At 42.5% G+C, this 14,268-nt stretch overlaps 1 protein-coding gene across 4 annotated transcripts in view; it reads right to left on the bottom strand.

Moving 5' to 3' along the window:
* Positions 1-367: 367 nt before the first annotated feature.
* FBXW2 (F-box and WD repeat domain containing 2) overlaps positions 368-14,268 on the bottom strand; it is a 32,426-nt gene continuing 18,525 nt past the window's right edge. For all 4 annotated transcript variants that reach the window (XM_032634548.1, XM_032634547.1, XM_032634546.1 and 1 more), the window contains 3 exons: positions 10,927-11,013; positions 10,146-10,315; positions 368-5,261 (listed from right to left, as the gene is read on the bottom strand). In XM_032634548.1, coding sequence (XP_032490439.1) covers positions 4,973-5,261; positions 10,146-10,315; positions 10,927-11,013 — 546 coding nt within the window. In that variant the 3' untranslated portion in view covers positions 368-4,972. The remainder of the gene's footprint in view (positions 5,262-10,145; positions 10,316-10,926; positions 11,014-14,268) is intronic.

Genomic DNA, 14,268 nt, shown 5'->3' with positions numbered 1-14,268 from the left:
TACCCTGCATAAACGTACTTTCCCTCCATCTGCATCTATTCATGAGGGTCATCAAAATCCTTCCTTGCATTTTACTTTCAAATTTATTGTTTTCCCTCTTGGATCTCATTCAGAAATTGTTACATTGTTAGACTTACATTCTAGAACATGCAGAAACAGCAGAAGAACAGAGTCACTTTAGATCACTCGAGGGGCAGTTCATTTCTAAAGATGCATTCTAAAACACTCGCTTTTTTTTTTTTTTTTTTTTTTTAAACATGTTTATTGGGGTATAATTGCTTTACAATGGTAAAACACTCGCTTTTGAAAAGTTTCCTTGGAATTAGTTGGGAGAAAAAAGCAAGAAAATAGTCTTAACTACAGAATGTAATTTTTAAGGAAATGCAGCTTTATTTCTTTCAAGTACAAACAATAACTTGGGCTTGGCTAACCAAATGTTGCCTAATCAAGGGAACCTGCTTTAATATGTAGATATAAATGATTTACAGTTAGCACAATCACTCACAGGTAGAAGAATGTTTCTATGATGCATGAAAATAACTCCTCATCTTATAGAGACATCTCGTTCCACAATCACTCCACTATTTGCTTAAGCAATCCCTTCTCCCCTGCCCACCCACCCCACAGACAGTTCAAATATAAACTTCACTTCATTCCCCCTAGATCACAACATACATCAAATAAGTGAAACATAAGTTCCATGTTGCCACAGATGTTGGATTGGTGAGGCCAGCCTTTTTCAACCTGAGCATTCTCATCAAGAGTACTAAGTCTAAATGAGTGAAATATGTTCATGATGTGAGTATATGGACACCAAACAATTGTGAGCTTTTATCATCTGAATTCATAATTTGCCAGGTTTAAATATAGAAAAACACATTTTTATTTGAGCATATTCATGAAGAGTAGAAGTAGCTGGATTCTTTAAGCTGCAATAATTAAGTATGTTTACTGGTCAAGACTGTAGTACTAGCTTTAAGCAACTATAGCACTCTGGGGGAGACCGGAAACGCATTGAAACAACTTGACAGCAAAACACCTTTTTGCACTGAGCATGTTCATTCAGCCTGATCAGGCTGAAGGGAGTGATACAGACTATCCAGTAATCCACGTGAGGATTTATCCTGAAAGAAATTCACTTTCCTAGAGTAAGTACAGGGAGCTACGGATCAGAACACTGCCAAAGATGGCTGGTAGGCATTTCTGTCAAGAATGCTAACCTGTTCTCTCCATCAGACATCCTATCTGGGGACTGCAGAATTCTCGAGTGTCTTGGTTGTCTTAAGTATCTTGGCAAGCACCAGCATAACCAGGTAGGAACGCTGTGTCAAGGGGACAGACCTAAGGTGCCTCTCCCCTATACTGACAACTCTATGGCCCTAAAGGCCAAGGGCACAGTGTGCCCTGGCCCAGGCTGCATCCTAGGGCAGCAATCTGACTACACACTTCCCTACAGAGGATGGCAAGTGGTTCAGACACCAAGGCCCAGTAGAGGCCCAGACAAGGAGGAGGCACGGAGAACTAGAAAAGGGACGATGGGAAGATTCACCTCTAGGCTCCCAAGAAGCCAGGGCAACAGTCACGGCTTCAAGGAGTTGGCTGGGTTTGGCCAAAGCAACGTGTAAAGCCAGGCTCTACTCTCCTTAGCTACTTCTGTTTGGTTGAAACGCCTCACCTAACAGAAACAAATTCTTCATGTCTAACGTAATACTGTTTCCAGAAGTATTTCTTTTCTCCCTAAGATTTACAAATGCAGAGCAGTAATCATTCTCCTGAGAGTGATTACATAACCCTCATTCACATTTTACTGAGCATTTTTAGTGGCCAGCACAGATTAACTTTAAACTATGAAAAATGAAGTACACAGCTTAAAATAGCAATATTCCCCATCTTCCATTTAAAAGCTATTCAAACACGTGTACTTCCTGTGGAACGTCTTCAAAGTCTAGCCCCTGTCCTGGAGGAAGTCTTTCTTCCTACTTCTCTGATACGTCTAACAGGTCAGGTTTGACAACACTTATTACTTCAAATAATGGGGCTGGCTGGAGGAAACTAGCTTCCTTTGGAATGGGAACAAAGTCTGCTAAAACCACACTCACTCAGCTCTCCTGGACCCCGTCCTCCCCTGGAGCCTGAAGTTGTTATGGTTCCCTACACAAACCGGAGAGGAAAGAAGCCCACCTTCTACCACAGCAGGGCCACTCAAGAAATCCAACATTCATAAAGAAAGATGGAGTCTATCTGCTTATGATTAAGAATTTTTCAGAAATGAGAATATTCACAAAAGAAGAGGCAAAGGCAAATCCCTTGCCTCTGAGCTAAGGAAGCAGAAGTCAGTGTGTAGGGCAGAGGGGCCCCTGACTCCATGAAGGGAGACTGAGTTATCCCCTACCCACTGTTCTGACTCCCCACCTTGCTTTATTTCTTTTTAAAGGATAAGTTAAGTTTCCCATTTGTATAAAAGCTGACAATACTATGAATAAAGCTAGCATCCATAAAGCAATTAAATAAAATGCTCAGGTGAAACAAAGACCTCTGTGAGGAGGATCAAAGTTAGGACCCTAAGCACTGCTGTCAAAATCAGCTGTACTACCTTGACGGTAACTTTGGTATTCACCTCTGAAAACTTAAATGGGACATGCCATACAGGTTTCAGGTTTGTCACTTTCAAAAAATTTTTCCCACAAAGGACTATAGTTATAATCGCTTGGTCTTTGAAGCTACTGGATATATCTGATGGTGAGGTGGGAATAGGGGTGGTCATTAGATTAGCAATCTCAGTTTTTTTGTTCTGGCTGGATGAAAAGGAGTTAAATTGTTTACCCTTATCATGGCCCAAAGCCTCCTGAGGTTCCTGCAAAATAGATTCCAGCTTCTAATCTGGTTCCACTTCTTGAAGGACCGAGCAGAGCTCACACACAGAACTCAATGTGAGATGGATTTGGGGGATGGAGAAAGATAATTGTTCTTTTACGTAATTCCCTCAGAGCCTCAACATGGATATTAACTAAACCCGTCCTTGAAACCAACCATGAAAATTCTCTGAAACCCTAACTTTGCAGCATTCAGAGGTCCACTGTCAGGCTCTAGGCTGATAGGATTCTGGGAGAGCTGTGTCCCCACTGTACTCCATCATTCTCAGCTCTGCCAGCAACCCTTTTCCTACCTGAAAAACAGACGTGCTTTGTATCAGAGTTAAGAAGATGAATGAATACCTCATATTCCCGGGCAAAGGCTCTCAACTCAGGTTCCCATTAAGTTCATCTTCAAACTAGTTTCCTGTCGGTCTGTGAATGAAACGCCCCCCTCACTCCCCTGTAACACAACGGGGAAGAGCTGAATTCTTCCTACTACTTGCTCCCTCGACTTTCTCCCTAATGTTTGTGACAGTTACGTTAAAACAGTTCCACTGCCGAATCACAGCATTATCTAATTTACAGGAATGAGAGGGTGGAGAATACAAACTGGCAGCCCGCAGACATGCTTTGTTTAGCCCACTACATCTTGAATGATCTTCAAGTCGCTGTCAACATTTTTAAAATTAGGGAATTACAAATAAAATTCTGGAGTTCTACCTCCTTCTGAAAAATCAGAAGGCCTGCCAAACACTGGACCTGTTTCTGCCTAACACTTAGGGCCCCATAACTGCCCTCCCAGATGAGCTTCCCTGGTGCAGCCCCACCCTACGCAGCACGCTGCACTCACTTATGTTTATCTGCGTGGCTCCCCTGGGCGTGTGGCTTTGCGAACCTTAATCGAGGGCAATTCCTTCATTTCCAACAGAAAGTTAACCTGCCTGAGGCTACACATCAAGTTAGAGGCAAAGGAGGACGAAAGTCAGGGTCAGGGATCTTTCTTTCTAATATGGCACACTGCCTCTCTAGAGGACCACAGCTGCTCTCAGCATTTCTTCTACCAATCACTTACATTTTTAAAGTGGAACATGTAACATTTTCTACATTCCCTCTTACCCATTCTTTTTTGTACGTTTGGATTTCCTTATATGTGACAACCTTCCATCAGTGATTTCATTTATATATTATCTCCAAACCTAAAGAAGCAATGAATCAGCAATCAGACAAAACTGAAATATCAACTTTTGCACACCTCAGCAGACACGGGACCAGAAGGAGTCTTAGAAACCAAGTGACAGCCTAACAACTAGCTATACAGACAGGGAAAATGGGGACCAGAGAAGTATATGCCTGGGGTGCAGGGTTCCTAGGTAACAGAGCCAGTCTTCAATCTGCCAGCTCAGTGCTCTTTCTACTGTACCATGTCACCTCTGTGCAGTGACCTAGGCTGTGGACCAAGGACCAGCTTGCTCCACCTAAAAACAAAAACTACATAACTTCCTCACATAGACATGGCCCACCTTCACTCTGTCAAGAACTAGGGTTTAGAATGTGTTACAAACCATCCATTTATAGAGCTGGATTTGCACTGGAAGACAACTTTTCTTTAGAACTGGTATTTGGTGGAGAGTATGAATGTCACAGAACCTGGTGGTCTTTATAACACGGGTTGTTAGAAAAGCTAAGCCCCATGAGAAAAGTTGCTGTAACAACATCATAGCACCTTTGCTTCAACTTCAAAAGGGAAAAAGGCAATGGTAAAAAGCTTTAATAATAGACTGAATGTGTTTTTATAGGCAACCAATTAGCAGATTAATGAGCCATTTAAATATCTTTACTTAAAACCAATATTCAAGAAAGATGAACCCCAAATGCAGCCTCTTATACTGACCAACATAACTAAGTACGAATGAAGTCAACGGTGCACCCCATCAGCATGCTGCGGTGTATGTCAACAAAATGAGCCCTCCCCGACCCCGAGCCCTGGTCCCCTGGCAAACAGAGATAATGATTGTGCACTGCGTGACGATACCATTAGGTGAGAACTTTGGTTCATGCAGTCGGCTGCCACAGAGGTTGCACTCAAAACCCACAGCCCCGGCGCCCGAAGTCAGTCATCAGCCGTGCTCCTTCCACAACACCAGGTGAATACTGTGGTCAGGCATGCTGGTGGCAAAGACCAAGCCCATGTCATTGTGCCCATCCAGTCCATTCAGCCAGGACGCTTCGCCTGCTAGGAAGCTGGAGCCTCTCTTGGATTTCCTATACTCTGGGAGAGGCCAGCGGCTAATCAGGCTCTCTGTCCGCAAGTCCATGATATACAGGTAGCGGTTGTCAAACAGCAGGGCAAAGATATCTCCAAAGCCAAGCAAGGCCAAGTTTGCTATCTCAGGAGTCTTGATGACCCTACAAGGATGAGAGTTAATAAACATGAACCAGAAGGCACCTGTGCTTCTGTTTATGCTACTGTAATCTTTTCTGGAGAAATTTAAAACCAATGCAAAATTCAAGCAGCAAATTTAGAGTTAAACAAAACATTTTTATAAAAAGGAAAATATGAGGACAAAGAGCTCACCCTCCTTTAGAAAAAAGGCCGGGGAGAAGAGCCCTTCATAATGATAAGGGAATATAACATAGGCATATAAGGAGATGAATATTTATAAAAGCACAAAATGCCCATCTAAGCTGGAAAGGATCTTACAGATTATCTCGTTTAATACTCTCACTTCTAAGATGTGAAAACTGAAGTACAGCCAGGGCAAATAATTTGGCTAAGGATTCACAACTAGTTAGTTACCAGTCAGAACGAAAGGGTAACACTCACTCTTACCACTAGGTAAAAACTACTATACAGTCATCCCTTGTTATCCAAAGGGACTGGTTCCTGGACGCCCTCAGATACCCAAATCCGAGGATGCTCCAGTCCCTTACATAAAATGGCGTAGTACAGCCGGCCCTCCACATCCATGGATGCAGAGCACACGGATATGGAGGGCCGATGGTACTGGCCTAGGGGAACCTGCCCCAGCCCAGAACAAAGACTAAAAACCAAGTGACTCAGACTCAGTGCTTCTCTATTCGGCACATAGCAAACACAGGTTCCTCTCTAAGAACAGCAGAGGCTGAATATATGAAGTTCCCCCAAATAATTCAGAAACATTTATTAATAGATTGATAATAAGTTAGAGAAAACTGTGAGAGTTGGGAGGACAGCCTTAACCTTCTCAGGTTGGCAGTTCCTAAAACATCGACGACAAAGGCAGAAAGTGGGAGGGACCTTGCCAAACAGGAACACAAATGAAAAAAAACAAAACAAAACAAACCCTCCGTCTCTCTTATCTGCACATTTAGTAAAGCGAAAAGTTGCTGTCCTCTTTGGAGGCACTAGGAAAAGAGCTATAAGACAAGGGATATACAAATTCTGCTGTGACAATATATTTGAGCCTAGGTGAGACTCCAGTTTACGCTACATCTTAACAAGGGCACTACCAACTAGTGTATGTCAATCAGAAGGGACAGGGCCTGGTGACCAGGACAAGCAAGGAACAGCTGAAGAATATGAGCTTGAGGCGGGGAGGAAGCAAAGTGGCAGGGACAGGGAAGCTATACACGATCATCGCCTTCCAATAGTGAAGGATGCGTGAGAGGCCAGGCATTAGGCGCTCTAGCAGAGAGAACGAAGGTCAAAGGGAAAGACCGTTACAAAGGAGCAGATTTTAGTCTGGTATCAGGAAGGGAGGGGATTTGGCAGTGCAGAGTAAGACCTGCTCCTCACACTCAAACCGTCCAAACACCCTTCTTAACCTGCGGCTCTTCTTCATTTCCCTGCCTGCTCATTCACCCAGCTGCTCAAGCTAGGAGACATGGCAACCATGCAAATCTCAAACCACAAATCCAATCACCAAGATCTACAGATTTTACCTCCTAAACTTTCCTTTAATTTGTTCACTACTACCTGAACTGCCCCAACTCTGACCCAGGACATCACCTTTGCCTGCACTGCTACCAAGAGTTTTCAATGGGTGCCCCCACGTCTGCCCTTGGCCCCTTCCAATCAGTCAACCTCACACTAAAATCTAATCCTATTTTAAACTTTTAAACCCTTCAATGGCTCTCTACTGCACGCACGTCTGCCACTCTGGCCTTCTTTCAGTCACTCAAAGGCACCAGGCTCTGGGGTCTCAGGGCCTTTCAGCAGACTCTGCCCTCGCGTCTACAATGCTCCTCGCTGCACTCTCGCCCCTGGCGCTTAGTGAAATGCGTCTACTCATCCTTTAGAGCTCGGCCCCAATCTCCTCCTCAAAGAAGCTTTCCTTTACTCCTCAAACTAGGCAGGGTCTCAAAGTACCCTGAACCATGTTGCTCTTATCCCAACCATGAAAACACCTGAATGTAGTCAGCTGTTTAATTTAGTCAGCCTTCCCTGGGTAGTCATTTCCACAAGTTTGCTAAGTATCCCAGTGTACATCACAGTGCCTAACATACAGGTTAAATAAGTAAGTATCTGCTAATGACTAGAGAAGTGGTGCAGTAAGCATGGGAAAATACAAATTCCTACAAGAGAGAGCCAAAGGAAACTGGGGGAAGCAGCAGGAAAGTCTAGTAAGTCCCACATCATCAACACAAGCAGAAAATGACCAGAAACTTGGAAAACAGAGTGGCTAGGGGACAGGACTTAAGCCTGAGGAAGTTGAGCTGACTCCAAAGACCCCAGCACAAATGTTCTGCAGGACAGAACACAGGTCCTGACAGGCTCACAGCCTGTCTACTTTGATTACTTTAGAACTGTAAACAGACGTCCCTGCTGTGCACTCTGGGCCCTTAAACCTACAAAACCCCACCTGCTGTACTGAGATAACCTAGCTCAAGGGATTGCACCATAACTTAGCTTTATGGAGCAACATGCTACTATTTGTGCTTTCTTTTCAATTAGCATCAAAGCTTACAGAATGCAACCTGGTCCTGGCAACTGAGGCCACAGGATTTGTACAAGATTTCAAAAAGAGGCTGTTATGTTCATGTTTGAGGGGAAAACGCAAGAGATAAAATAGCCCCTTTTCAAAAAATAAAAAAATCTGAACTTAGTACTTGCTAGCAGCAAACAATCTTGCAGATTTATTGGTTACAGCTAGTATATCGAAACATCAAAAATTAACAGAACTTTCATCTGGGACTCTGGACTCTATATGCCATTCTGAGTAAGAAGCACGAGAATACAGGATCAAAGTAAACCTTTAGAGACTCTCAAACTCTAAGCATTAATCACATTATAATACCTCTATTCCACCTTGCCTCTTCACCCCTCTCTCCCAAATTTTAATTCAAAACAAAAACAATATTAAACTATCAAAGATCTGATTTTCCCACGGTGACTAAGGTCATATCTGTGGGGAACTGGTTCCAGGACCCCCTTGGATAACAAAATGCATGGACGCTCAAGTCCTTTGTATAAAATGGTGCAGTATCTGCATATAACCTACACACATCCTCCCGTATACTTCAAACCATCTCTAGATTACTTACATCTAATACAATGCAAATGCTATGTAAACAGTTGCTGGTGCATGGCAAATTCAAGTTTTGCTTTTTGGAACTTTCTGGACATTTTTTTTTTAATATATTTTTGATCCTCAGTTGGTTGAATCTGTGGGTGCGGAACCCATGGCCAAATGTACTTCAATTTCTTACTTTGCAAAGAATCAAGTTCTTTCAAAAGTTCCTTCTCTCTGGCTTGCTGGTTCCTTAAGCATATGCCTGCCCGATGATCCAACCACAGATGGATGGATGGATGGATGCTGGACTAGGGTGAGCTGTGGGATATTGGGCAAGGCCCTTATCCTCTCTCAGCTTCAGTTTCCCCATCTATAAAATGAAGAGGTTGGACTAATGTTTTCTGGTATCTGTTCCAGTCTTTTTTTGTCAAAATGTAGTTATCAATCATTTCTAGAAATTATTCTGACAGCTTGGAAATCTAACTGGTTAGAAATGTAGGTCTAACTCCAGGAAGACATAAATGAGGTTGTAACTTTACAACCAGAGAGAACGGGCCCACCAAAGTCCTGCGGGCTAGTGGGATCAGATCCCATACAAGCTGACCTCAAACAGTCATGCATAAAAACAATGAAGAAAATGTTCAGTTTCTGTCCCCAGGCCAGCACTTCCTGAAGCATGCTATGGAACACTAATTCTGTGAGCTGTTAACATGTGCTCCTCAAAACAAGGGCTCTATGCACAATACATGTGAAGTACAGTAGGTTAAACAAATTAAAACAGGTTTCTTTATGTAGGACTTCTCACACCTATTAGTAATAAAAACCTGTCAGGTCGTCTGCTAGGTCCTCATAACAGGCATTTCATTTAACCTTTACTTTACAGGTGAGACAATTCAGACACAGAAAGGTTAAGAAACTTACATAAAATCACACAGCTCATAAGAAAGAGAACTAGGTCTTAAACCAAGGTTTATTTATCACCAAAGTAGGTTCTCTTAATCACCATATGTCACTGGCTTCCATCAGCCTCCAATATGCTAACAGATACCACCAGTCTCCAAGAGGGGTCTATGATATACAGTGAATCACAAAATTATTTGTCTACGGACCTCTATTTCTTTCTTTGGAGAGAAACTTTGCAGGTTGTAACTTTCTCCAAGTTTCTCTTTCTGCTAGTCAGCGGAAAGCCACTCAATCCCTCAACACAGAATTTCAACTGACCAGGAAGTAGAACTTAAAATATTAGAACTAGAGGAGATGTGAAAGATCTTTTCATCCAAACTCTTCATTTTCCAGAGAAGCTGGAAGGGAAATTCAGAAATTCTTAAAGTGGAAGTAACTCAAAGTAAGAAGACTTAGAATCTCGACCCTTTACATTCTAACATATAACTCTAATTTAATTACTGCCTTTAAAACATTTTTATGTGTGAGATTTTCAGCACAGAACTGATGGACTAAACATTTCCCCAAAGCAAGTTACTAACTGGTTTATGGAAATATTTAGTCTTGCCTTTATTATTATTATTATTATTTTTTTTTTTTTTTTTGCGGTACGAGGGCCTCTCACTGTTGTGTCCTCTCCCGCTGCGGAGCACAGGCTCCGGACGCGCAGGCTCAGCGGCCATGGCTCACAGGTCCAGACGCTTCGTGGCATGTGGGATCTTCCCGGACCGGGGCACGAAGCCGAGTCCCCTGCATCGGCAGGCGGACTCACAACCACTGCGCTACCAGGGAAGCCCTTGCCTTTATTATTAAACTGCAACAGACTGTTAAAGGTAAAGGTCCAAGGGAATATTACCTGAGAATATCATAACTGGCAAAGTCCCACTGGTAGAGACCCAGTGCCGAACTACAGACAATGTATTTGCCATCAAAATGAAGTCTTGGCTGCAGGCAGATACTTCTATCCTCAGAGACAGACAACGTCTTTAAGCACTTACAGTTAATTTCTCTCCCAATTGGCCAAATCTACAGATAAGAGAAAATTAGGAAAGATGAGAGATCACATCACCATAGAAACGCTTGTCCTTAAACAATGTGGCCTGTGTTTGCTGACGTCAAATACAAAGTGAAGTAAACTGGAGAGACCACAGGTTTTACATCTGAAGCATGGGTTCAAATTCTGATTTGGCACATACGTGTTGCGTAATCTTGGGTGAAATATTTAACCTCTTTGAACCTTAGTTCCTGCAGTGAAGATGGTTAGTGCCTACCATATGGAACAGTTTAAAAGATGCAATAAAAATACATGTAAGAGTGCTCTGTAAACTTTTTTGCAAATTGCTATTATTATGACACAAGTAAATGTTTATGTTTTCATACTTTAGATCTAAGAACTGAGGAGAGCAGGAGATATATGTCTTAAGAAAAGGTAAGAACGCATCGAAGATAAATTTCTGTGGATTTTTTCCCCCCTTCATTTACAAATCAGAGTTAGAAACTGCGTAGAACACAGGAAAATGAACAATTCTCTTTCCAGTGGGTTTAAGAGGGCTTAAAGACATTCCTTCCTCCCTTGAAGTATTCCCCCGTGCCACACTCTTTCATAAGGCAAAGTAATGGAGGGAAAAAAACCTCACCTTGATCTCATATTTGTCTGCACTTAAGAGGATGTAGTCTCCAGGGCTGTGCAAGAGAGACTTGACTTTGCACTTTTGCAAGACCACCTAGAAATAATAAATATCCATGTTACAGAAAGATCCTTTTAGTACTGTTCCTACCCCTATTAAAATAGGAAAAAGAGCTCAAAATGATATGGTATATGAGTAATCTATAACTCTATGTTAACTATAACACAAGTTAACCTTTACCAAGAGTTTTACTATTACCAGATTCTTTAGATTATTAGCAAGACCTAAAAGTGTCTAATGTTGGCAGCATTTACTCTTAGCTTTAGTCTGGAAGCAAACATTAGGACTGACTTTAAAAATTATAAAACGTGACTTCATAAAAAATGTGAGGGATAGGAAAGAAAAAAGTCCATTCACATAGTAGATACAAAGGACCTGTTTTCATAAGCATGTGCATCATAAAGGGAAAGGCACTCGACTTGGGACCAGAATCTGTCATATGTTGACTCTGCAACCTTGGGCAGGACCATCTAACCTCTTCACTTCTCAGTTTCCTCATCTTTAAAATAGGGGATGGGGCACCTATTATCTCAAATAATTGTAGTGAAAATGAAATAAAACAAAGAAAATAATAATGTAATAGAAGCTAACATTCCATTAGCATGTGGGATAATCTGTAAACACTAGCTTCTGGTTATTTTAGGAATAAATAAGCATAAAGTGGGAGGGGAGGCCAGGCTCACTCATTCAGAAGCCTGGGTTGCAGATTCAAATGAAACTGACAGACCTGCTACTGAGTGCCAGGCACCTTGCTGGGTTCTGTCCCATCATCTCATTTAGTACTCACAGGAACATCTAGCAGATGATGAAACTCAGGCCCTGAAGGGAAGAGTAACTTATCTAAGACATCTCAGTCAGTGTCCTGGCCCCAAGCCCACTGTTTTTAACATAACACCAACTTGTATTATATAACTTTTCTATTTAAAATTGAATGCACCCAGTACAGAATTTTTTTCCCCAATGTTTTTATTGTTGTAAAATACACATAACATAAAATGTAGAATCTTAACCATTTTTTTTTTGAGATTATTATTATTTATTTTATTTATTTTTTTTTGGCTGTATTGGGTCTTCGTTTCTATGCGAGGGCTTTCTCTAGTTGCGGCGAGCGGGGGCCACTCTTCATCGCGGTGCGCGGGCCTCTCACTATCGTGGCCTTTCTCATTGCGGAGCACAGGCTCCAGACGCACAGGCTCAGTAGTTGTGGCTCACGGGCCTAGTTGCTCCGCGGCATGTGGGATCTTCCCAGACCAGGGCTCGAACCCGTGACCCCTGCATCGGCAGGCGGACTCTCAACCACTAGGCCACCAGGGAAGCCCTTAACCATTTTTAAGTGTTCAGTTCGGTGGTATTACTGGTCTTCTCACACAATCACCCACCCAGTCTAAAAGCCACTAGTCATCAGATTCTTTCTTCTTCTTTGTTCCCCATGAGTAAGTTCAGTTGGCTTTACCTTAAAGACACATCCTTCGTGTATGCCCTTCTCTTTCTTTATTGCCACCCAAGTCCAAGCCGTGGGTCTCTTTTGCTTAGACTACTGCAAAAGCCTAACTGGCCAACCTGCATCCACTTGTGCCCCACTGTAACCCATTTTTCACTCAGCAGTTATCTTTTTTTTTAAACTTGCTTTTAAATTAATTAATTATTCATTGTTGGCTGTGTTGGGTCTTCGTTTCTGTGCGAGGACTTTCTCTAGTTGCAGCAAGCAGGGGCCGCTCTTCATTGCGGTGCGCGGGCCTCTCACTACCGCGGCCTCTTGCGGAGCACAGGCTCCAGACGCGCAGGCTTAGTTGTGGCTCATGGGCCTAGTTGCTCCGCGGCATGTGGGATCTTCCCAGACCAGGGCTCGAACCCGTGTCCCCTGCATTGGCAGGCAGATTCTCAACCACTGCCCCACGAGGGAAGCCCAGCAGTTATCTTCTTAAAACATGAAATCACACCAGACTCTTGCTCAGAACTCATCACTTGCTTTCTACTATACTTACAATAATCCAGAATCCTTAATGAGGTCTAGTAAAGCGTACATGATGGCCCCTCTCCCACACCTCCCCGAACTACAGCACAGCTCCGCTGGCCTTCCAGGGCATCAGCTTATCAAATGTTCTAGGCTCTTTCCCACCCCAGGGCCTGTGCACATACGGCACCCTCTGAAACACGCCATTTTCACAGTTACCTCCCATTTATTCTTCACATTTGGCCCCTTCTCTAAAAGCTTTACCTGAATCAAAATGAATTAGACCCTGCACTTTTCCTCCATAGCACTTAACACAATTTGTGAACTTCTGAAACTACTAATAACTATTCCTCCTACTAGACTAACATTCGCATCAAGCCTGGGTCTGTTTTGCTCACTCCTGCATCTTTAGCCCCTCACAGAATAGCATGATAAACTCAAGCAAAGTGTTTCTGCATGGCATTTCCACTGTTTACATGGCTTTTGATTCTCACAGCAATCGTTTTTTCGAAAACTAGAAGACATTACAACGTTCTTCTAAAGATCCTGTACATTTTTGGTTCACTTCTTACAAGCATTATTTTCTCCTCCTTCCTCCTTCCCCTTCTTCCCAATTTATTTAAACTAAAAAACAAAAAAACACTGTCCACCCATTTCTCCCACTCCCCACATCCCACCCCCGGCCTCTGGCAACACCAATCTGTTCTCTGTATCTATGAGCTTGGCTTTTTTTTCCCCTGTAGAGTCCACCTATAAGAGAGATCGTATGGTATTTGCCTCTTTTTTTGTCTTACTTCACTTAGCATAATGCCCCTGAGGTCCATCCATTTGTCACATATGACAAGATTTCATTCTTTTTTTACGGCTAAATAATATTTCAATACATATACCCCTTCATCCATCTATGGACACTTTGGTTGTTTCCATATCTTGGCTATTGTAAATAATGCTGCAATGAACATGGGGGTGCATGTATCTTTCTGAGTTAGTGTTTTCAATTTCTTTGGATAAATACCCAGAAGTGGAATTGCTGGATCATGTGGAAGTTCTATTTTTCATCCTTTGAGGAACTTCCAAACTGTTTTCCATAGTGGTTGCACCAATTTACATTCCCCTAAAAGTGAACAAAGGTTCCCTTTTCTACACAATCTCACGAACACCTGTTATTTCTTGTCTTTTTGATAATAGTCATTCTAACTAGTATGACGTGATATCTCATTGTGGGTTTTTTTCCCCTAATATTTATTTAGTTAGTTGCCTGTGCTGGGTCTTAGTTGTGGCATGTGGGATCTTCATTGCCACGTGTGGGATCTTTGTTGCAGCATGCGGGATCTTTT

The sequence above is a fragment of the Phocoena sinus genome, chromosome 6, assembly GCF_008692025.1.
Source record: "Phocoena sinus isolate mPhoSin1 chromosome 6, mPhoSin1.pri, whole genome shotgun sequence".
NCBI lineage: Eukaryota > Metazoa > Chordata > Mammalia > Artiodactyla > Phocoenidae > Phocoena > Phocoena sinus.
This window is presented reverse-complemented; position numbering and strand designations above follow the sequence as displayed.